The following is a 25767-nucleotide window of genomic DNA, read 5'->3' as shown; positions in this document are numbered from 1 at the left end:
CTATTGGACTGTCTTTATCTCAACCCACGAGTTTTCTCACTTTTACCCTTTCGATTCTCTCCCCCATCCTGCCGTGGGGGGAGTGAGAGAGCGGCTGTGTGGGACTTAGTTGCTGGCTGCAGTTAAACCACAACATCATCTTAAATTGCTGCAGAACTGGACCCCGACTGAGGATAGCCCAGGCTACCTGAGAGACCTGGACCTTGACCCAGGGTAAATAATCACCTTGGGAAGACAGGGATCTCAATTAGTGTCTTACAAGAAACAGTGTCATACATTTTATACAGCACAGTTAATAACATACAAAAGATATTCAACATATGAAAGATTGAACATATATTAATCATGCAAAAATATAATTATGAAATTAATTATAAGGGCCTTTGTTGCCACTGTTTATATTTACATACGTAAACTTGCTGCTCTAACTTTTTGTTATATTAACTTGGAAATTTAATATAAAGGACTTCAGGTTTACACAGAAATTTTGGTTTCTGAAACTTACAAAACCATGATGTATAATTATTTTGTGATGATAGGCTGATATAAATGAATATGACTCAACTTTTACCATCAGTTTTTTCCACTAAAGATCAAGAAAACAAGAGTCAGGCAGCAGGGCTTTGGGCTCAAGGACAGGCTTTGCATTCTGTTCTGCATTGCATCCCCATGTATGGCTGAAAGATATGGATCTTGTATTTTAGTGCCATATATAAGATGTCATTATTTGCTTAAGAAATAATATCAGATATGTAGAGAGCATTTTTATTTGGGAATTCTCTCTGCTTTGAACATCCCGCTAATATTGGTGTGACTCCACCAACTACATTATTGTGACAATGAGAGAATGAAACTCAGCATCATCACGGAATCAGGATTATCTGTCTAGTTTTCTCTTCTAAATGGAGATAAAAATAATAGCACTTATAAGCTCTGAGCATTCAAATGTCTTTATGTTAGTATCTTTATACCTGCTATTGAATTTGTTGGCACCCACATACTTCTTAATGTGAGTATGCAGAACTGGTGTTATTTTCTAATCAAAATACTTTAGGTGTGTTTCTTTTCTATGCCCATGTCACAGGGGAGACACCTGAAATTAACTGAATTACCAGAAGGCAACCAAATAGTCAGAGGGATGCAAGAGCTCAGGATGCTGATGAAAATACTGTTCCTAGGTATATAGCTCATTTCTGCTGCACAGAGGTTCAGCTGCCTATGGATCAGCCCCTGACCTACCACAGTTTCAGAACATCTTGCTACAAACTGCAGTCTAGGAGGTGGCCTGAGAGTGGCTTTGCAATTGTGACTGACAAAGAAGCTAAGCTTGATGTGCACCCTGCCTCTATGTTCTTTGCAGAGCTTCAGCACAGTTGCTTGTGAAGTAGCTGTGAAGCAGTAGCTGTACTGCTGCAATTTACAATCCAACACAGTGAAGATAAATATCACAGATTTTGGTGTCCTTTAACATGGCAGGCTGTAAATATAGCAAAATATGTCCAAAAACATGCAAAAATTCAGCAACTGCTGTGCGAATGGCTGCAGCGTCCCTGAAGACCAACAAGGTGGAGGGTATGGGTGTGATCAACTGCAATCATCCAAAGCAAAGTGTTCCTGCTCGTGAATCCGAGCTGTCAGTCATCCTCTGAGTAGGGACAGTAGCAGATACGCAGGTCTAGGGATCTCGTGAGCCAGCAGAAGCTATGCTGGACCACATCATTAAACCAAGTCCCGAGGCAAAGCTAAGAACAGAACGAAGTAATTTTCTTCTCATTTTATGCCCATATGCACTAGTTCACTAGTAGAAACTAGTGATCATCACAGTGAAAAAGGAAAACTGTATTTAAAGTATCTACTTAATAATTCCTCTGGTGACCTGAAAATTTAAACTCTCAAAAGCTCCAACCATTTTGTTCAGTCTGGTTAGGACTCTGACAAAAGACTTTTCAGCTGATTCCCTTAATTTGAATCCTAAATTGACACAAAAGGAAAAGCCAGCTTCATTGCTAGCCTGGCTAAAACTACTGTTGAAGCAAGCTCTTCCCAGCAGCAATTACTCACTGCAACAGACATGTTTTTACTTACAACCTAAGACCCACCATCCCTGCCCCAAGGGGAGAATAGCTACCCCACCTGTCAGCATGCAAATATGTTTGGTATGTTCAGTCTCATTCACTGGAAAGCTTGTGATCCCACTAACAAAAAGATGAAGGTTTCTTGTTACGTTAAGATACATTTTCAGGAGATGAAAACAGTGGACCAGAGAGATACTCTAAAACTGGGGCAAACAAATTTGCAAGATTTTACACTTCTATAAAAGATACAGGGAACCTCTAAAAAAATAAATCTCTTTTTAAGCTTCTGAAACCCAGTGCAGCCTCAGGCTGTAAACTCAGTCTTATCCAAAATGCAACATTGCTTTCCTGTGACACAAGCTTCATGTTTTATATCATTTCATAATGTTCTGAAGCAATCTCTCATAAATCCACAATCATCAAATAATTTCAGAAGTATTACTTGTGCTAAGTTAAAGAATATTTCTGTTGTCATTGCTTTGTTCTTCTTATTTTTTGATATCCCAGGCTGGTAGGCCAGGATGTTCTCACAAGAGTAGGAAGTGCTAGGAAAGTGTGCCATCCAAGATCTGGGAAATGACATGATTAAATACCTGGACTCTCATAAAACTGTGGGATGCAAATGGGATCATAGAACAGAAAACTGTTCAATAGTCTTTTCTACAGGGTGGTGTTACCAAGGTTTTGCATCCTTCTAATTTGGGCAATGCAAGAGTTCACCCACCAGAACTGTGTGGTCTGGAACAGCAAACAAATGAGCTTGTGTCTTTTTTAATTTAGCAATGCTAAATTTCCCTTTTAAAATTTTTTTTCTTATTTGCCATCTACCCCCAGTAAAACTGCATGTCACCTCCATTCTTCTCCCTTTACTCGCTAGTAAAGATGAGGGGGTACAGCAGTGGGGTAAGATAATGCATGCTGTGACTGCAACCATTAGCATTGTTCTTACTAGAATAGAGTAATCCAGCCTATGGCAGAGCTTGGTTAGCCTTCACTATCAAAAGAATATAGTGTAACTTAGCTTTATCATACATATTTTTGATCCTACCCTGGAGATCTAAATAAGAAAGTTATTTTAAAAGGCATAAAATTACATTCTTGAAGTCTGAATCTGTCTACAGAGGAAATAAAACATAATCTGTAATAGTCCAGGCTAGATTTAACTTCCACATCCTTTAAGCTCCATCTCTCTGCTGATGCTGAAAATCAAAGGGCCAGTTCAGTCAGTTGTTTTTGGTTTTTTTGCAAGAACACTTAAGGGTAAGCAATATCTATGAAAAAGTTTTAGCGACACAAATCAGATTGTAATCTACCTCCTATTTTAAGACTGACTGACAAATTTCCAATTAGAGAAACTTTCTCACCAGCAAGGATTTGTTTTTATGCCTTCCACCTTTCAAAACGGTGAACTGTTATTTGTGATGATGATTAAGCACTTGCTTAAACTTGTGAATGGAATAGATAAAAGGTTGAAGGTCACTGAAAAGAAATAATCTGTAGAACTACACCTGAAGATATGTACTGCCTATTTGCAATTATATCAAGAAAACAAACAGAACGTATCCGTAAGAAAATCAGGCTAGTAGTGTTCAATTTCTGCTTCTTTTACTATAATTACCTGACTGATCATCTTGATTTCAATTTACCAGTTCCTTTTTCGACTGACTACTCTTGAAATATTTGCTGCTCTCTAGTGGCTTCTATAGAAATAATAAAGCACACTTCTACACTGAAAAAATGTGAAAACACAGTTTACTTTTCAAATGCTTGAAGGAAGGGACTGTCCTGATGTTCTGTGTTTTCTGTAGTAAGGTCTGTTTAAAGAGTTCCCTGCCCCTGTTCTGGGATTTGGTAGATTGGTTCATACAACTGCTTGTGGGGCTGCATGGTGAAACTCATCAAGTAACTGATCTATGTTTAAAATAACCCTTTTTTTTAGGATATTAAGGGTTAAGATAACCCTAAGAAAAAGGGTTATTTTAAACCCAGATACTTTCCCTGATCTGCTTAACCCTGGAGGCTAACAAACAATTGTACTATCACCACCAAGGACCACGCACGAGGATAGAGGTACCATGTGAGCAAATTTTGTAAACTGTCTTTGTCACCAAGAGAAAAAACTGTGCATCCATGGTCCAAATTCCTGGTTTCTTAAACATTCCTGCACACTGACTGTGCACAACCAGCTCTTGCTTTGGCAATAACCAGAACACTACCATAACTAATCAGAATGCGTGCAAAACAAATTTATACACTAGTCACACACATACTACATTTTAAATTAAATCTTTCAAAAATGCTGTTAAGTTTAGTCAGAGGTTCTGCTAACAGCTTTCTTTTTTGCCCCCACCTCATCCTTACATCTACAGGTTGGTCGTCCACAGTCGTTTTCACGTGTTGTCTCAACAGTTCCAGCTAGCTGCCAGTTTTTGTTGCTTGTTTATGTATTTACGCCAAAATCTGCCTTTCACACCATCCCTTAAACCTAGAAAACCCTGCTCAAATTAATTAGTGCTCAACTTAAAATACAACCTCAAGACATGTTCTTACTTTGACGCTCACAGTAAACTGCCAGTTAACAGTGGGGAGGAAGACTGCATGCAGAGAATTTTGATACCATAAACACTGCTTCCTTCCAGCTTCAGGAAGCCTACAAAGTATGCAAATAAATGGAGTTGTTGCTCTGTGTTGTTTCTTATTTATTCCATTAAATTAGTTTGCTACAGCTATTGCAATACTGTAAATGAAATAATGGTCTCTGCATTGTATTAAGAACACGAAAGCAGGCCATTGCTGCATCTCTTCTGTTTGATGCTGTGGTTGCATTAAGTAATATCCATGTGCCAGGAGCAAAGCTGCCTTATTTACATTTATACCCATGGTAGTGCTGTGCACAATTCACCTTTTTTTTTTTTAGATCCATACTGTTTTTAACTAAATTTAGAAGCAAAGTTGTTCTTTCCTTAGCTGTTAGTGAGATACTGTAAATTTTACTTTTATCTTACTTTGGGAAAGGAGTTGAAGGACCAAAGCCAGCTCTCTTACTTCAGTCCTCACTCCATCTCCCAAGGGAAAAATTCAGTCATCTGTAAAACAGGAAAGGAACTGTAATAAACCAAACTCTATCAGATCAACTAAGCTTCACCATGATAAACTAATCTGATTCTATATTATGCTGTATAAGACAGAAAATCACCAATCCCTGAATTTTATAAATGGAAACTCAGTTTATTCCTGATTTCTAATATATTTTCTGTGTATACACATACACACACACACACTGGAAAAGGCCTGCTCCTCATCCTGTAAATGTATGCCATTTTTGCATATTTTCAGGGGAGTCTATAGACCTGCAGAGTCTAGAATGTTAGCAAATTAAAACTCTTCTGAATGTTAATAGATCAAAACAATTCCTTTAGCACTACTGTGTTAATGATTAACAATGGAAGCATTACCTGTGTACATTGGCGCAGAAGAGAGGGTAACTCTTTATGGCTTGTTACGTGACTAATACCTTGATACATAGCTCATTAGGAGATTCTCTGGAATTCCTGCCTTAGTACACCAGGGATGTACAGGGTCAGTAGACATGAAAGGTTCCATAACTTTTCCGAAAGCACTTATGTCATGGTTTACTCAGCAGTAGCTTGAGACATAAGTTACAGATAACAAACTTCATTATTGCAGTAGTAGCTCACATGGTGTTAAAGGATGATTAACAGTCACAAAGCAGATTCATTTTGTAGTTAGAAAGACTGTTCAGTTTGTGCATGCCACGCATTTATGAGGACAAAAGGCAAGAAAACAGACATACAAAATACTGAGGAGAATTAATCAGCTCTGTGCTGTAGTATAGCCTCTGTTGTCAAATACTATGTGAGTCTGCTTTCATTTGCAAATTCAAGTTATGATGGAAGGAAAATTTATGGGATAGTTTTACAAGACATAGGCTTAGCAGGACTTGTATTAATGCCTCACTGATACAATAGCTCAAACCCATCTTTTTTATCCCTCTTCCAATACTTTATATTGTGAGCTTCCTTCTTTCAGCACCAATATGACAAAGGTGCTGTAAAACCTCTCATAGAGGGGACCTGAATGACTGACAGATGTAGCTAAGGAAACAAGGGAGAGAGGAAAGAAGAGGATGGATGTAGGAGAAAAAAAAAAAGTAAAAATCATTATGTATGTTATAACTGTCAGGTGAGATATAAAGAGAACACGTTGACACAAAGAACAAGTACACCGAAAGTATCAGTGGAGTAGCATGTTGTACATGAGAAAGACAATCTAATGGGAAAGAGCTGCCACAGAATCAGAAAGTCTTGATTCCATTTCCAGATTACCTACCATGACTCTAAAAAATCCTAAAGAGGTTACTTCATCTACTACATTTTCTGTCTGTAAAATCAGAAAGAATGCTTATCTGGTAGGCAACATGGGAATATAAAAATCTGTAAGTAACTTTCAGACCTATGAAGTTTCATGCACTGGAAATGAGATTTACACAATTGCTTCCAAACGCGTCTTCTCATACAGCCAGGCCTCCATACATTTGCTGAGCAGTGCTGCAGCTTCCCTTTTCTTCCACCATGTCACTGAAGACAGGTACCTCTCAGTCACAGTCCCAGCCTGAAACCCGCCAGCCTACAGTCCCGGCACTGTCCCACAACATCGGAACTGAGGCACCTGTGCTGTGTGATCTATGGCATGAGGACATGCCGCTGTTAGTTTGAGGGGGTCTCCTGTTATGGAACTACAGACGTAAGATGCTATAGAATCCCTAGGTTGATGGGAGCATCTTCCAAACCAAATATTTGGCTAGATCCGTAACAGCAGGAAAAAGTAAAATCTCTGACTCAGCCTATTTGACAGGGGTTAAACAAATGAGTGAACAAGTTTGGCTTGATAAAAAGTGGTGTCTCTTACTTTTCCTGAGGCTTGTTTCCTATTTGCTAGTGATGTCTTGCTCTGTTACAACCTCCTGTGGGTTTTTTTCTGGGAAAAAAAGACCAAAATAGAAAAAAAAAAAAAATTGGAAAAATACCCCAAATTAAATGTTCTACAGAAATTACGCAACTGTAGAGAGAACTATGTTGTCCAATAGCAACAGCATTCATAGCACAAAAATTCAAACAGATGTAGCCAAAGCAACTACAGAAGAATGCAAACACAATTATATAGCTAGAAGAGGAGTAATAATGGTAACAAAAGATATATTGTTAATACAAATGATGGAGTGGGAAGAATTATAAACAAAGTCACACACTGAAAGAAAACATCAAAATAAGTATTGAGTGAATGAGTTCAGTAAAAAATAAAGTAACAAAAAAAAGGCCCACGCCTGGAAATGGAAACAAAAGGAGTACTGAGAGGAGAAAATGTCACCAGAAAGATGAGAGAGATGCCAAATAAGAAAACACTAACAATGGAGAAAAGTCGTTGAGGGCCATAGAATATTTTCCAGCTTGCTCTGGAGGTTGGATTTGGAATAAGGAAGATGAAGGTGCGGTATTTATACCACATAAAGATAAACCTTTAGTTTAAGAAGATAAATTGGGAAAGTAATCTCCTTATTTTTTAATATAGTTGATACACAAATAAGATCTTTCTCTAATTTACTTCAGGAGCTACTTACTTCTTCTACAGGTAAACCTTCTACAGCTTAAACAGGGAGTCCAGAGGGTGACAAGTGGCTGAGCCAAATTAAGAGTTCTTGGAGGCAGGGCATCCAGTCCTGTCCCCCTTTTCCAGCTTCTTTTTCTTTTCTCCCACATCTTTCTTTTGTTGCCTCTGGAGTTTATCTAATTGATCTCAATTATCTCATTGATCTCAAGGTCAGGCAACAAAACTCACCAACCTGCCAAAAATGTACACCGCTGGAAGGTGGGCAAGGGTAATTTTTTGCTGTTTTATCAGGTTGAACAACCTGCAGTCAGATGAGCTCCAGAGGTGGCTCAAGGTAAGCAGTGGGATCATGTAGCCGAGAGCAGCGAGGGTTACAAGAGAAGGGCGAAGGGAAGAGAGAAGTCCTTTTTGGAAGCATCAAGCTTTTATTTAATTTAAGACATCTCCTGAGATCATACGGGATCCAGTTTTGTAACTTAACCACCTTAGTTAAATACCTTGTTACATGGTGAGAACTGTGCCACTGCCATCATTTATGTACATAGAAGAGGGGCTATTAGTATTCTTAAGCACTTTTCAAACGTGTATCTTCAGATTCTCATGTCTTTTCTATTCATGTTAACCCAATCATGCCCCCAAAAGTTTGAGTAAAGTAGAATTAGTAATATCCTCAACTGCCAACCTCTCCTTTCCTATTTTGCTCCACAGCACTGTTTTTACTATACTACTTGAAAACTATACACTTTCAAGAGGAAGCTAGCATTCGATTTGCACATTTCTGTTTTTTATTGTAAATTTCATTATGCCTGTCAGGTTTTCTTTTTAGCTTCAAAACCTTACATGATGCAAACAGATCAGAATCTGCATTTTCAAATTTTAATTTCTCTGCGGTGTTCACCGTTTTCTTGTTTCTAGAGCTTTTGGTTATATATTAAAAATTTCCCTGGTTCTTTGATATACCTTATATACCTTCCAATCAGGAAGGCTTCATACAGTATTCAGACTAAATTTAGCCAATTTAATACTAATTTTCTTCTACTGCTACTATCCTGGCTGCTTGCACCTATTAAATTAAGTTTAAGGAAAAGGTGAAACAAGGATTCTACTGCCTACAGGGTACAGATGTGTAAACAAGCTACTACAGAGTGTGCTAGGGTGTGAATATGCAGCACATCACATGCTCTGCAGAAGCTGTCTGCAACCTGTTCTTCCTCTAGTTTATCATGTGCTATTACTACACAAAAGCGGACTTTAGGATACTTTGTTAGCCAACAGGAACTTGTGTACAATATTCAGGCTAGGCGACCATGCTGGGCCCTTCTTTCTTAATATACAAAATTATTTCCTTCTGGGAGTTACAACTTTTAAATATCTTTAGATAGCAGATGCATCTCGTATTTCAAACACATATGCACATGGCAACAGACTACACATGTGAAGAAACTGTTGTAGATATCAGAAATATCAGTCAGTGTAAAATACATCTTAGGAAAGTCTTCCAAAAGAAAAAATCCTTGGAACTAGCTTTCTGTTTAGGAAGATTTTTATACTCTGTCTTCTCTGATAATCTAAACATTCAGCACATACTTAATTTTAAGCTTGGGAGTGGTCATATTAAAGTCAATGAGACTGAATAATGCACACAACATTTATGCAGGAACAAACCCCTTGCACAATTAGGGATTTTCCTTGCTTTTATAACATATATATTTGATTGACTTATAACTTTAGTAAAAATAATCTATTTATCCCGTGAAAAACATGACACACTCCCTATACGCAATCTCTCCCTATATACAACATGTGCATGCATACAGATGTGTACACACAAACAGAAGCTGTTATTGTACACTGGTTCCTTGTGTTGATTGAGCAAAAGGTAAAATGAAGATTCATTAGCTCATTAAGTCTTTTCTTCTAGAAATTTATGCATCATCTTCTTTGTATTCCAGTGAATATGTGAATATTGTAGGTTATAAAAGAAAGAAATGCCAGAGGCAATGAGACAGGCATGTTACATAAAACTGAAAGCTAAGTGAAAGAGCTGTGTGTCATCTGCAGCACCCGCCCAGTTCAACGTACTGAGCAACAGGGTGAAAAATGGAGAGCTGCGAAGGCTTGAATAATACACCAGCAAAACCAGCTTCCCATTGGATTGTTTTTCCTAAATGCAGTGACACATAATGGCCAGTCCGACTTGGAGACAATGTTTAAACTCCTGAAGAAAGCTGTCCATGATAAATACCTGAAGCTAAGGTAATACCTGAGATAAACACGTTGTAGACTGAGAAGGAAATCCATTTTAGATGGATGTATAAGAGATGTAGCCTTCACCTTCTTTGGCTTGCCTGAGATATAAGTTGCCCAAAATTAAACTCATCTACAAAAAATCTGTCCTGTACAATTGTGCTCATTACATCTAAATGGAAAATATACAACCAATTTGAAACATAATTTTAGAGGTCTGATGTTAGAACAACAAACCATGACACAGCATACCAGAAAATATACTTTCAGAAAGTAAAAATCAGGGATGATGCAACAGAGGTCTTCAGTGTATTAATAATTTTAAAAATTAAAGCTTGTGTTACCAATGAAAAATGCTAAGCTTCAGAGTGCATTTCTAATTTGTTACAAGTCTGAGTCTACAATGTTTTTTTGGTTCTAGTCCAAAACTAGAATAAAAACCACTCCTTTTGTTCTGTAGGCTTTTAAGACATCTCAAGGTGGTCTCTGGGCTCATTTCCAAAAGGAGGGATTATACGTGACGGACATAAACAACTATTTATGCATGATCTTCTCTCTAAATGTAAGAAGTAATAACCAGTAATAACCAGTAATAATTCCAGTCTGACCTCTGAGATATGTTGAAATCAAATACCTAAAGACTAGGTGTTCACTCTGAAGAGTTATTTTTTTGGTTTCTGCAAAATTATTTTTCCAGATAAAAATTGCTGTTTGACATCGCTTTGTGACTATATATTCCTTGCTTTTGTATAAAACTTCTTTAGAGACTTTTGCAATCAAAAGCTAAAACTTCTGCTTTAATTAAGATGTGGGAAGCTTTGTCTGTAAAGGTCATTATTTATATACTTAATATATACTTCATAAATATAACTCTTCATTGTAACTACGCTCTGAGAAAATGTTAATTTTTAATTTTTAATGCATTGTTTTAATGTAACTTTCCCTGTTATTTCTCCCTTATTCTCAATCCAGGAAGCCACTTGCAAAACCCTACTAAGTTTAATTCCGTCCTAGTTTAAGATGTCTACCTTCCTGAAATACCAACTCTATAAAAAGCCAGCAAAGTCTTTTAATGATAAAAATTTTTAAGTATTTTGCCTACCTGTGTTGTATGTTGATAATTTTGTTAGACCTGTACTTAACCATAGTAATATATTATTACACTTTTCTAAGTCTTACCCTGACACTTGTTGTGTAGCCTTGGGTACCTCCCTTCACCTTCCATTTTCCTATCTGTAAACTGTAATAATAGCACAGACTACTATCAGAAATAGCACAGCCTCTGTCAGTTGTGCAGAGGGTTTTTGCTTGCATGCAGGTCATCAAGGTAGCGTGTGTAATTCATTCTTACCTTTGGCTTGCATTTTGAGGCATGATGGAATTTCTACAAAAATGGTTTATATTAAATACAAAACTGAAATCTTTGTTCAGTTTTGAACCATCAACCATCTAAAGTTTCTAGGAATGTGAATTCTACTCAGAAAAAACACAAACAAAATTCTTCTGAGATACACAAAATATCTGGGCATTAAAAGGAGTGCCCTCCTGACCCCCATCTTATATCCTGAGGCAGTAGATAGGGTTACTTCGTATCATTGCCTTAGCTTGTATAACTGGTCATAAAATTACAGCATTTTAAAATTCCTGAAACACTACTTATTTCCATGAACACCTGCAGTCCTGGTTTCCATAGGCCAGTTATAAACTTAGTAGAGAAATATTTCTTTACTTTCACTGCCTTTCTTACTATGGCATCCCCCTATTTTCATGTTGATTGAATGGAGTCTCCTCAATTCTGTTAACCACTGCAAAGAGGCAATTTTCTATTTCCTGAGCCTCTTTTTATACAAGTTAAAATCCTTCTTCCTTAAAGAAAAAATATTTTTATGCTGTATTGGTTTATTTGCTATCATGTAACCATTAATTACACACCCAGAGTTAGTGTTTAAGCAACAGATTTTAGAGACAGATAATTAGGTGTTCAAAGCAGTTCATGATGTCACAGAAAAAAGAGATAAATCCTCAGGTTTTCCTGCCATTGGATTTTTTAGTAATTACTATTCCTTTAATACAGCTACTTGAAGAATTGAATAAACTATAGTATTAATCAAAATGTGGAAAGCTGCTAGCTTGAGAAGCTAATTTTTATCTTCTGATTCAGACAAATCAAACAGGGTTTCCTTTTTTTTTTTCCTGGTCCACTTTACAGAAAAATACTGATCTGAGGCATGTTTCCACATCACAGTTGCAGCCTATACAAGGGATCAGAGACACCCTCGTACTTTTCCTTAAACGGGAATGATGGTAAGCTGCTTTGCCTGTGGAAAGGGGGAGAAGTAGAAAGAAAAGGAAGTGGTTTTGGCTAAAGCAGTGAAAGCTAAGCCTATGTCTATACTTCGCCTGAAAGTATGAAACTTCACTTCCCAGGCTTACCAATGCCACACTCTGTGTGTTTAATTTTGCCTGTAAAATGTAGAAAATGAGAAGGGGATTCCTCGGCATACAAAAAGTAATGGCAAGGTGGGACATTTGGGGGTGTATGTATTCGCCACCATCTCATTAGGCTACTCTGACATGCTGAAAAAGAGCTAGAAATGAGTACTTGTGAAATCAAACTCAGCACTACCGAGCCGGGAGGTCTGGCGCAGGGTGAAGCCACAGGGATGGCTCCCTGGCCTGGGGCAGCCGGGTCCCAGCTCCTTCAGAAACGGTGTTTCCAAGCTGTTGTAAACATTTAGGAACTAAGCAACTATAATAGCAGCTGAAGCACAGAAAAGAGGAATGTGTGTGTGAGGAATGTGTTAAACAGACCATGCTGTCAGGTCAGCTAGAGCTAGAGGCCTGCTTACCTCCGGCAGCTCCCTTACGTATTGGTAAAAAAGGCAGGAAAATACTCTGTGGGTTCTTAAACAGTTTCATTCCCTTTGTTAATACTTGTGGATAACACCAGTAATTTAAAACATTAAAATAACATCACTACCTCTCTGTGAAACGATCCATGTGCCTAAAATTACTTATGTGTGTAAAATTATATAGCAACAAGGAAACAAGTATTTTATAGCTAACGCAATATGGATTTGATGCTTGGGAAAGGCATTATTATGTTTTTAAACACATACCAAGCTTTTTTTCTTTTTTGTTGTTGTGCTCAGGACGCTAAATATTTAACTTCATTCAACCAGTGGCATTCATCTAAATGAAATGAAAGATCATATCACATGGCCAATCCGACAGTTACACTGGCCTATTTAATCATCTGGTTAACTCCAGTCAAAGTTCAGTGATCCAAAGCAGGTGAATTCTCAGTGCAGTTTGTGATAACATCGCTGTGATCAGAACAGTGTATGCTTTCTTAGCTCCTTCGCTCATAGAATTTACATTATTTCCAATGGTGAAAAGTTAAGACTTAATTTTCAATATCTCAGAGGAAGCAAAATACCTTCCTGTGTTTCAAACACAGATAAACTGTGATAAGACTTGAAGACTTAAGGAAAGAAAAAATGTTAGATATAGGAAAAAGACTCTGAAGTTCTTATATTAAAATTCTTCTTCAGATGTAATACTAAATTTACAAAGAATGTAAAAATCAGTGGAAAAAGTGGCAACCTTGAAATGTTGAAAAGCAAAGCAACATAATTTTTTCTTTGAGGCTCGCCCTCTTTATATAGAGTTGCCCAACTTAAGCCATTACATAAAATGGCAGTTGAGGCTTGTGGGCATTATGCCATGAACAATTTGCACTATCTTCTTCTTTGGGATTTCCATTGCTGCTGAGAATCTACCAGGTCCCTGAGTACACTAGTAACCCTTAATGACCCTGATTAGCTCCACCTGAGGTGTCCACTCCACAGACCCTGTCTATAGGTCCTGCAGTCTACATAAACTCAGGCCTGGCCCTTCAGCCCTTACCCGAGCTAGGTTGTTGGACTGCCTGTTTTGAGTTCTGCCACAGCCATACTTGTGCTTGGCCATGTACCTTGTTGATAGAGGCCATGACCTATGAATAGACTTCCTGGATTGACCTCAGCCATGACTAATCACTGTGGTCCTGCTTGGTGATCTTTGGGCTCTATCTGATGCTGGTTACTCTCAGTGGACTCGATTGTGACCCTGACATACAGATTGACTTCTTGGCTTGACCCTTAGACCAGCCCTGTCTGCATAACAACAAACAACAGAAGCCCTGAGTGAACCCACAGAGAAAGAAAATCTTCAATTTTCATATTACTGTAGTCATCACAGAGCAAAGGTGCCGCACCTTGAATACTGTGTTCAGTTTTGGGCCCCTCACTACAAGAAGGATGCTGAGGTGCTGGAGCGTGTCCAAAGAAGGGCAACGGAGCTGGTGAGAGGTCTGGAGCACAAGTCTTACGAGGAGCGGCTGAGGGAACTGGGGTTGTTTAGTCTGGAGAAAAAGAGGCTGAGGGGAGACCTTATTGCTCTCTACAACTACCTGAAAGGAGGTTGTGGCGACGAGGGTGTTGGTCTCTTCTCCCAACTAACTAGTGACAGGACGAGAGGAAATGGCCTCAAGTTGTGCCAGGGGAGGTTTAGATTGGATATTAGGAAAAATTTCTTCACCGAGAGGGTGGTCAAGCATTGGAACAGGCTGCCCAGGGAGGTGGTGGAGTCACCATCTCTGGAAGTGTTCAAAAAACGTGTGGATGTGGTGCTTCAGGACATGGTTCAGGGGACACGGTGGCGCTGGATTAATGGTTGGACTTGATGATCTTGAAGGTCCTTTCCAACCTCTGTGATTCTGTGTAATGTAAAATGGCTGGTTTTTAGTGTAATATACTATGCAAGTCTTGGGGTAGAATGAATATTTAAGGGAAGACTTGGGTAGAACCCTTCAATTCATGAGCTCTTCTTCCTAGAAGTGCTTATGAGATATTCTTCAGTAAAATCAGTTTCTTTTGATTCTGATCTTTTTAAAAGTAGTATTAATCAATTAGTGTAATGCTATTCAATGTAATAAATGCAAGAGGATTAACCCAAGCCTTGTTCATAGACAGACTCTAAAAGCAGTACATACAGAAACAAACTAGATCACCCTGAAATGAATAGGACTTAGATGCTTAATATATCGTTGTGGTTTTTTGTGAACTTTTCTGTCTCAGTGTCCTGATCCTGAAAATATGGTTCACAACTGAAACAATGAATAAAGTACCTCACTTGTTTCAGTGACTTAAGAGTATTATAATTTGGCCTTTTTTAAATGGAAGAACCACATGGTGGCAGGAGAGAACAATGTTTAAAAAAATGTCCATGACTTCTAAGCTTCTGATACTACTCACCAAGTTCAGTAGGGAATTATACAGTGAATGTTAATATTACAGTAACTGTTGAAGTTATGTAGTACAGTTAAGATGTGGAATCTGCAACATGTTTAGATTGTCTACGCTGCCACATCTTACCATAGCGTAAGGTGTCAATGACTAGAAGTGATCTTCACATAGCTATTTTCCTATTGTTCCTATTATTCCTTTCCTCACTTCTATGGTGATGCTACCAGGTTAATGAAAGGCCATAAATGGTGCTTCAAATTTATAATTCTCTGAAAATGAAATATTTAGCCCTTCAATTTTTTATGTAATGTGCTACATCATGAACAGGTCTGCTATACAAAAAACAAAAAGTCAGATTTTTCACTTTAAGATCTACTAAGAGCAATCCAAACTACTAATCTTCTGATTTAAGACCATCTGGACATACACTTCACTTTATGGACATCTATAATTACAATACGCTAATGCTTCTACATGTCTCAGTACAGTTAGCACTGTTTTCTAGTTAATAGGCAATGGAAATAGGGATGCACTTAGTTGTACACACTGCTAGTACTTACGCAACTGCAGCCAAAATTGGAGTGTAACCAATTACCTTTGCAATCAAGATGCAGTTCAGGTAGCTGATTTCTATTAAATTAAGAACAAGTGGATTTTGCAGTTGTAGCAGATGTATAATCTTCCTAACTTAAGAGTTGTGACTGTTTAACCTGTACTGGAAGACTTTATAGCATTCTTTCCATTAATTACATCACTTAAATCACTGACTTCACACATTCCATACAAATAATTTTCCTCTAATCCAAAACTTTTTCAATTTAAATGAATCCAGTCTAAACTGAAGAACCACCAGCATGACTTTTAAAATAATTGATTTAAGGGGAAAGAAGACATGAAGGAATCAAATAGCATATGATTCTATTATCTCCATACCTATCAGTGCAAGAATTTTCTTAGAATTGTAAACAGTGTTGTAAAGTTTCTGAAATCCTAGTGGCCATTATCACAGCCCCGGTCACACCCAGCTCTTAATGCTAACAGGAGTGGCATAAGCTACTCACCCTCTCTGAGGACAGGATTCTGTCTCTCTAAACTGTGTTTTATTGGATTTTTTTCTTCAACAACCAGTGGAGATCTAACCGAGGAGTTTTCTAATAAAGAACTGTATTAGTGACTAACTGATCTGACAAGAAAGCATTTACAAAAACCCGAAACTGCCTTGCAAGAGAATAGTTCTCACTTCCCTCTCTGTTCTCTTTATATATTCAGCTTTCATAGCTGAACTTCTCGACTTCATTTTAAGGCCGTATTCTTCTTAATAATCTTAACTGACTTAGTTCTCACTTGCTTTCCCAATCCAACCAAATATAAATTTTTCCTTACTCTTCCCTTTTCCCTATACATGCAGAAAAGGGAGTAATACAAGAGTTGTAGGATATAAAAGCAGAGGAAAAGTTCATCATTGTTAATATTTGCTAATTCTGCATTTTCTAAAATATTTATCATGGATCAGACTCTTGCTTGAATGTGGAAGAATTTGTATGCCTATGTAGTCTCCATGCCATCTGTTAGCTTCCAGGTTCTTTTACTCCTTTCACCCAAGTCCTACATGCAAATCTTTCTTTTAGTCCTGTTAATAGTAATCCTAAGAGTTCCATAACTGCAGTCTTAATAGTCTTTAAAATGTCTCAGCTTTTGCTCTACTTATTCCTAGACAATGTTCTGCTGGTTTTGTTAAAGTAAAAAAAAAAAAAAAAAATTTCTTTAGTATAATGCAGTTGCCCTGTTTCTGCCTGAAAGTAAGGATCTCTGTGATTTCCCTTCTGTTACATCTTAAGTTACAAGTTGCCTCTAAATATCCACAAAGCTCCACTGTTTTAATACAGACCTCTGTAAATAACTATTTTACCATGATGCTTACAGAAAACTTTGATGTCAGCAGGTAACAAAAGGTGTAAGACTGATACTTCTCCTTTGTGTTCCTTTTTTTATCTTTCATTTATATTGGCTGTGTATGAACTAAAAATACTTCAGGCTTTCCCTCAATCCTGTTAATACAGCATAAATTCACTTTATGCAGTATGATCCTACTATGGATGTAAATGTGATAAATTTCTGATGTATATCCATGGAATGTTCACAGCAAGTTTCAGGCTGGGTAAGACTTTAATGTTAGAAGATTATTAATTTTTACAAACATGAGAAATTCAAACCATCTGGTCACCTCCTAGTACTCAGTGTTCTAAGCAGTGTTGCATTCATTCCACATGATGTTCCCCATACTTCAGTGTAATCTGAGGTGATTTGACTCAGGTGACTGAAGCAGCCCCCTCTCAGCTCAGCTGCCGCCTTTGCTGTGTCATGAGAAAAAGCTGAGACACTGAAACCACAGAGACAGACTTCATAAACAAGGATGGAAGAGTTAGGAAGTAAGAAAAATAAGAGGAACTTAAAGGTGATGAAACCTAATTTTTCTCAGAAGGGTCCAAGTGTCTCAAATTACTAGTAAGCCTGCTCTCACCTCCAAGTCACTGCTTTGAACTAGCTTGAACAACCAAGGAAAGTCTTTGCTTTCTATCAATCTTCCAATATAATCTATAAGACGGATATGTAATGTAGTCAACAAGAAGCATAAAGTATCACTATCATAAGATGCAGCATTTTGGACCAAATATATGCAAGGTCTTAGGTTTGGCTGGAATTCAGTACTTTAGGAGACGAGAATATCCACTGGCCATTGGCTGAATGGGCCTACTGGAATCCCTTTAGCTTTGTGATTGAGCACATTAGCATCAATGAAGTGGTAAATCTTGCTACATTAGCATAGGCCTGATGTATACCTGTTAAAGGAAGAAGCAGCCAACCATGTCATCAGCTTATACTTCTACATTGACCCTTATGGACCCAGTTGTCAAAAATAGTAAATTACTGTTTTTTTTAGCATCTTTTACCACTCCTCAAACAGCCTTCAAAAGAAATAGGGTTCTTAAAGATGACTGACTACTGGAGGCGGCCATCTAAGGCCATTAATACGAATGTAAGAGGATGGTTCTAGCTCCTTGATGGACCGCATGTTTTACACGTACTTCAGTACTGTGGTTGTGAGTTAAAAAGCAATGGAGAAAATGTGAGAACTGAATATTGAGGCAGAAAATTCATGCTATCTACTGTCAAAGCACAGAAGTAGAATATAGCTAATGTGCTGCTTTTTGGTCTATTGACCATAAGAAACATTCTCATTGTTTAGTTAACTTAGTTTAGGTCTCTATGCTAAGTACTGTAATTTCAGTGGAAGTGCAGCACCCAGTAGTAAATTATTCTGAATCCTCAGAGTAACAGCTTTCAATTCAAAACTGCCTTAACTAATCATTTCATTATTTCCCAGAATGTATTTACTGATCTGTCAATGTTACTAGTTCCCTTTTTAAGACTCCTGGATACTGGGCAGGATGCAGCATGAGCAGCAAAGTTCACTTGCCTGTGAGTGACAAGGTAAAAAGAAAAGAAAAAAGGTCTGACTCACTATGCCTTACCCACAAATTTAAAAACCCAACCAAACAAAAACCAAGCACCACTGCAGTAGGTAGTATTGCACAGACTATATACCTGGCCACCGATCCCTTTATAGTCTGTCCTGTGTTAGGCATAGCTGAGCACAAGGCACTTAACATGCAGTCAAGGCTCCCAAAAGGCTTGAACAGCAAATGGCACAAAAAGAGACTGCTTCATTCATGGCATAGATATACAGGCACAGAGATGGTTAGGGGTTTAACCCAACTCCTAATAAGAAGATTGATTATAACTAGGTATAGGGCACAGACTGATAAAAAAAGAGAATTCCGGTCAGGTAGCTTGTGCTAAAGTTTGTCTGGGTCTTTTCCCAACCTGTAAGTTGTGAAATGCTTGGCTCGTTGTGGCCTAGAACTCTAGTTCAGTTGCAGTGCTCATGTGCTTATCTCCTCATCTGTTCTGTGGTGGTGTTGAATAGTGAGTGACTCCTATCTCAAGAACATATTGGGAAATACAACTTCACTTTTTTATGCAGTAGATAACTAAAGTTGCTGCTCTTACTGTGAGATAATGCCCCTTTGCTACACTGAATATACTAATAGCAATTAAAGAGCCTATAGTGGGTTGAAAGAAGAGTGATCGGTAGACGGGGTAAAGTTGAAGGGATTTCATTTGCTGCTTTCTCTTTGCTGCAAACTAGGTCTTCCTAAAGTTTTATTTACTTTAATTTCAGTGAAGGAGTCCTATTGATGGAAATCCCTCTGTGGTGTGGACTTTGTGCCTATTGAGAAGAAAAAATGACTTTTTCATAACAGGCAGGAATAATAAATACATATGCAAAGTTTAGAGAAATATTCTTCCATTAACAGGTATGGATTTTACTTCACTGTGTTTATTTCAGTTTACAAGCTAAAGTAATAAAACTCAAAATATCCTTGGTTGTCCCATGATCAGATATTGAAAATTAAGTCCTAGTTAGTATTTGTAATTTCTTTGTAAAGGTAACTAACATAGCTATTTAGCAGCTGTCCAGAACCATGTACAGGAAATTAAAATATATAATATGTATATTATCTTGATCTTATTACAAATCATTGACTTAAAAATAAACAAAAGTAAGCATAAAAAATATTAGGCACAACAGAAATAAGAAAAAACAACTTCAAAAGCAAACACTTGATGCCATGCAGTTTTTCCACAGTGAGTTTGCACACATTCACAAAACTAAAATAAGGTCCCTGGAAGTGCTAAATTTATTGGTTTCTTATGGCAAAGTCCACTCTATTCTACAAGAGAAGAAAAAATAATGCTTTTATTTGCAAGGTGAAGTTCTTATGGTATTAGACACTTTGCACTGCTAACATAATTTTCTTACACATAAAAAAGAATATCAAGGATCTCTCCTTCCCTCCCACCACAGACTCTATAATTTAATAGACCTCTTGGAAGCTTAGCTGAATCAAACCTTTTGAGGATACTCATAGTATATACATTAATATATCAATAGTCTAATTGCCACTGAAGTATGCAATATATTTGACATCAAATATAGCATGAAGTCTGTAACTGTGTTTGCCGTACACAGAATTCTTGTGCTTCCTGTTTTTTTCTGAGGAGGCATGGCACACCACATTTTACTTGTTAAAACCTATTAACACAAGATAATTCAGTAAGCGAGCTTGACTGGATAAGCAACCCTTATTATTTTTAAGCTAAATCAGAAGCAGTGAATGAAAGTATTTCTGTATTTTCCATCTACCCAAAAGAGTTTTATGTGTCATTAATATACTTTAAAACCATTCTTACTGATATCAAGAATTTAAGTATCCTCTCTTAAAACTTTAGTTTATATAAGGATTTTTGAGCATCTAACAATTTTTTCTGAAGGAAAACTTAGTTTTAAACTTTCAAAGCTTCTGCTTTCCACATACAGTCCTTTTCTGCACACAGACTTTCTTGAAATCACAAATGTTTTTAATGAACACTTTGAGCTTCTAGCCACCTTGCTGAGGTTCTCAGCACCAGTGAGATAATGCTAATTTAATGATGTGGATACTAACTGCGGAACTGAACTAGGTTGTCAGTGACAATTCTTTTGTAACACAAAACAAACCCTAATAACTTCTACCTGTCTCTAGCTTTACCTGGACTGCTTAGTAAATGAAACAGAGTATAACGAGAAATGAGCACTGTAGGAATGTCACAGAATCACATTATTCACCAAGTCTATGTTCTGTGTTAGAGATTTTCTGTGGTTACTAAAGTATCTTCTTGTTTGGTTACAACCAAACTTTTTTTCTTGTCTTCCTCTGTTAGAGTCTGACTCATCTGTTCAAACAGATGTGATATCTTGGCAAATCTCAGGTGATTCTGAAATCTTCGTGCAGCAAAAGCATAAAGTAGAGGGTTAATACAGCTACTGATGAATACAAGTGCTCCAGAGACGTACACTCCTCCGCCTACAATTTCATCCAGTGCCAAAGACATTTCCTTGTTAGAGACTTCCATCTGAACTGAAATAATATCTAGTATGTTAAAGAGATGATGAGGGAACCAGCATAAAATGAATGCCACCACAATGCTGGCAATGAGCCGTTCCGATCGCCGCTTAGATTGGTAAGTCATTCTGCTTATTCTTCTTGCAACACACGTGTAAGAAGTGCAAATGATTAAAAAAGGGATTACAAAACCTGCAAGAGTCTCCAGCAAAAGGTACGACACTTTCTGTCTATTAGAAGAGTAGTTGCGACATGTGCATAGTAGTCTGCCATTCGTTTCTTCTGTCTCTTGAAATGGGATGACAGAAACACCGAAAGTAATAGACAGGAACCAAATGAGGAATATGATTAAAGAAATTTTCTCTTTTGTTTTGTATCTTTGAATTGTGAAGGGGTAAAATACAGCCATTAATCGCTCCAAGCTCAGTGTTGTAATTAGAAATATACTAGCATACATGCTGCAGTAAATAATGAAAACCAGCATTTTGCAGAAGATTACTCCAAAAACCCATGAGTCAGCAAATGAGTAAATCCAAATTGGTAAAGTAATCAGGACAAGGACATCAGCAATGGCCAGGTTCAAGATCAGCAGGACTGAAGGAGATACTTGCTTCATTTTTGTACAAACAGTCCAGATGATGATGCAATTTCCAGGGGTCCCAATAATAAATGACAAACTCAGTATTATGCAGACTACTGACCTCACAATATTCCATGTTGAGTGGATACTGCTTTCCTCAGCTTGACTCATTGTGGAAATTCTTCAGATCTTCTTAGTTGCCAATATCCTTGGTGCTTTGCACTTGGCTTTTATTCTGAAGGTGAGCTATTTGTGAGCTATTTGAGAGAAAGTCCTCTAACTGATATTCTGTAGACTAATATGGCATATGAGCTCACATCCTAATGCTTACTCTTACAAACATCTGACCACATATGGCAGTTCCTGTTGTTTAGGAAGACAGGGTGTGTTTTTGCATACAAAGCAAAAGTAAAAATGCAGTGTAGTAATTTCGCTTTTAGTTGTTTGCAACAACTTTGCTTTTAGTTATACATCCATCATATTTGAGCAGATTTTAAAGCATGTCAGTGGCCTTTCAATAACATCCCTATTTAAAGAAGCTTGCTGCTCTGTTAAAGTTATTGATCTAATCAACAGCCATGAGGAGAAAGAAACCCTCTTCATGCTACTCCACTCTTGTTTGTATGAATAACTCAACATTTTCTTTCACAAAAGTCAAAAAAAGAGGGGTGGCAGATAAATGACAAATGTGCATTATATGTTGACATGAAATTCCATTCCAAAGCATAAAAAATTGTGCTTACTGCCTTCATGTCATGTTAGCTTTTTTAATTCAGCACAAAACAGTCGATCATGCTTTAGAAACATGCTGGCATAAAGGAAATCAACATTTGTCCCATAGTGAGACTGTACTAGCAAAAAAAAAAGTAAAATAAAGTGGGTGGGAGTTGTATTTCTAATGCTCTGGGAAATTGCAGTCCTTTAGCCAAACAATAACCGTCAGAATAGTCTGGATATAAGGTTATAGGAGGAAATGCTCCGTGTAGGAGAAAAAATACATTATTACATTGTCCTCCTGCTGCGCCAGCCATGGGCTATGACTTTGTCTCCTAGAAAACTTGGTAGTCAGTGCAGTATTCAAATCCTGTGTGAATCCCAAGTTCCTCAGTGTCTGCTCAAAGAATACAAAAATATTTTGTTATCCTGATGTCAAAACATCTTATTCTGAAGTTAAAGGAGGAACTAAAACTGCAGCATCAACAGAAATGTTCAAGAGTCACAGAAGTGAAACTGGAAGGGTATTTTCCATTAAAAAGACGCACAGAAAAAAGGAGTTGTGCACAGCTTGCTCTCTCAGATTTAAGAATCTGCTACAGATTATTTCCCTAAGTGTTGAAGTAGAATTTTACAAGCGTGGCAGATGTAGTGCATAATATTAAGTTCAAAAGTTTCTTTCACCATGGAGAAAGGATTGCAACACCACCACCTCCAGATCAGCTTAGCTGTTTTTGATCTCCTAAGAGTATAATGAGTTCAAAAGCAAATCCAGAATAATTCCACTGAAGTAAAGTATTATATCTTCAAAATACTATTTGTGTAATAAAGATTTTAAATTGGATTTAAACTGATACATCATTCCAGTTCCTTTTATTTTTAACTAAATTTCATACAGATTGGGTTGGGGAAAAACCCAAACCAGTTGTTTGTATTCTAAAGGGAATTTCTGAAAACCACTTGAATGAACTAATGAAAGGAAGTGCTGGGCAATGTCTCTTCTTCTAATAAAATCACCTTTATACACATCATTATTTCTCCAGAAGTAACTACGGAAGGGCTCTTGATTATTTTATTGCCAGTGGCATATCTACATTGAACTAAGTTGCAGATTTTTATTGTCAAGGACAGATGCCCAGTATCCAATGCTACAGGGACAGGCAGGTTCTTTTAGCTAAAATCTGAATCTAGATTATGATTATTGTACCACATGCTGATAATTAAGAATTTGATGTGATCGGCAGAGGACCCAGGTGACTAAGAGCCTAGGTAACTAAAGCATCTAGATAGTAAGAAAGCTATTCTGATTACTAGAAATTCTGCTTAACTGAAAGCTACGATAATTGCTAAAAATTCTGTGTAACAATAAGGTATGCTAACTGCTAGAAATTGTAGATAACAATAAGCTATGCTGATAATTAAAATCTTCATGTCATAATGAAGCTGTAATTGTAACTACAACCCTGTGGGCAGTCCTCATTCTACCAAGGATCCCTAAAAGAACCTGTATGTTCCTGTAGCATTCCTTAGCACCTCTTAAGATTTTCCTTTTTAAAACTTCACTTTTGGTGGCAAAGAGCAGTTGTCTGTACAGCTATTGATCTCAGTATTAGTATAGTTCTAACCCAGTAGTGGATGGATCTGGTTGAACTTTTGAAGCATCTGTCCTTACAGTTTCCAGAAACACGTTTCTTCAGTTGAAGTTTGCTTGCCAGATGGCCTCTGCCTCTGGCTGTATCTTTCATTTAAACAAGATGACGAATCTCAGAATTGCAGCAACAGCCTGGCATTTCTGTTTCAAAAAAGATCCCAGACAGGTGTTGAAATGCTAAGACTTCCTTGAGTAAGACTCTGAAGACAGGCTATTAGACTTAATATCACAGATTTTAGACTTAACGTTAGCTAGGGAGCATGTTTCTGAAGAGCTCTAGGTGACTGTTGGATCACTATGAAAACTTCAGACTGTTTGTGAGCTGTCTTTTCTAAAAGCGTCTGACTGTTATTTGTCAAATTTACAGTAGTAGTACACAAACTATGGGAAATTTAACAAATATTTCCATTTAACAAGGGGAGCAGTGTAGTACGTTCAATAACATGCTGAACAACTCAGTATTTTACTCATTCTAGTGAGCAAATATGGGTGGGGCTTTTAATGTATGAACATGCAGTTGGACTTCTGGCCACATAAGCTCTGGTCTAATTCTACTAACAGCAGTGAAATTAGGCTGCATTTCTGTGTCAAAAAAAAAAAAAGGAAAGGTCTAAATTTGTGAAGTTTTTTGTGTGTATGCATATTATATGTAGTGCAACAATTCAGCCATTAATACGGGAAGCTTTCTGTGAAGTATGTTACCTTTGGATAGGCAAATCAATTCTGAAAACTTTCCAAGCTCAAGAAGTCTATGCTATTGCTAAGAAACACTCTGATATAGAATTTGCTTTCGCTTAAATATTAGGAGAGTCTCATTCATCCTTCCAATTTTCTGTTTTTCTTTGCATGCATGAGCTTCCCTCTGGTGGATGGTCTGTAATTTACACTACCACTGAGCATTTTCAGAGCGCTGTTTTGACCACTAAATGTAAATTATAATTGATACTTCCAGCTTTTGCATATTTATTCTGAGAATCAGAATCAATCTTTCACTTCAAGATGCTGAGAGTCTTTGGGCTAACAGCCCCTGCTCAAAGTGCATCCACCCCTCCTTGTAGTAAGAGCATGCCTCTAACAATTTACGGAGTAGCTGATGTGTGGGAAATGCATATCGCGTAACTTGTATGAACAGCTGTACCAAAAGACTTTTTAAATCCTTTCTAATTTTTGTCTTCAGAAGGATCCCCTGGATGTTTGCCTAGTAAGTGATCGTAGAATAATGACCATCAAGTATCACATACCTGCTGAGATGCTGGAAACTGATGTTAGTAACCTTGTTTGCCTGCTAATGCTTGAAGGGAGGAAGTTACTAGTCTAAACCCCTTAGATTTTCAACCATTGGAAGAAGATAGTGTTTGCAGGATTGGTGTAGCTGTCTTACAAAAAGCTCAATTCAACGGTGCTATTAAAGACAGTGTGAAAGTGGCACACTTTGCCTTGATCAGACAATCACGGGCTAGTTCATAGCTGATATAAACGTAGCTTTCTTGGTTACAGAAGGGTCTCCTACATAAATGGGATGTCATGGTGGTGCACAGCAGCTAATAATGTCTCTGCTCTGCAACTACTGCAAAGG

General features: G+C 37.5%; 1 protein-coding gene across 1 annotated transcript; it reads right to left on the bottom strand.

Moving 5' to 3' along the window:
- Positions 1-20986: 20986 nt before the first annotated feature.
- On the bottom strand, positions 20987-21997 carry LOC309409677 (leukotriene B4 receptor 1-like; the record flags this gene model as incomplete). The annotated part of the gene is made up of 1 exon (XM_082005876.1): positions 20987-21997. One exon carries the CDS (start codon positions 21995-21997, stop codon positions 20987-20989), a length of 1011 nt encoding a protein of 336 aa, XP_081862002.1.
- Between the last annotated feature and the right edge of the window lie 3770 nt (positions 21998-25767).

This window comes from Phaethon aethereus (assembly GCF_964289735.1).
Source record: "Phaethon aethereus genome assembly, chromosome: 13".
Taxonomy (NCBI): domain Eukaryota; kingdom Metazoa; phylum Chordata; class Aves; order Phaethontiformes; family Phaethontidae; genus Phaethon; species Phaethon aethereus.
The sequence above is the reverse complement of the archived record's forward strand: the minus strand, read 5'-3'. Positions and strand labels throughout refer to the sequence as shown.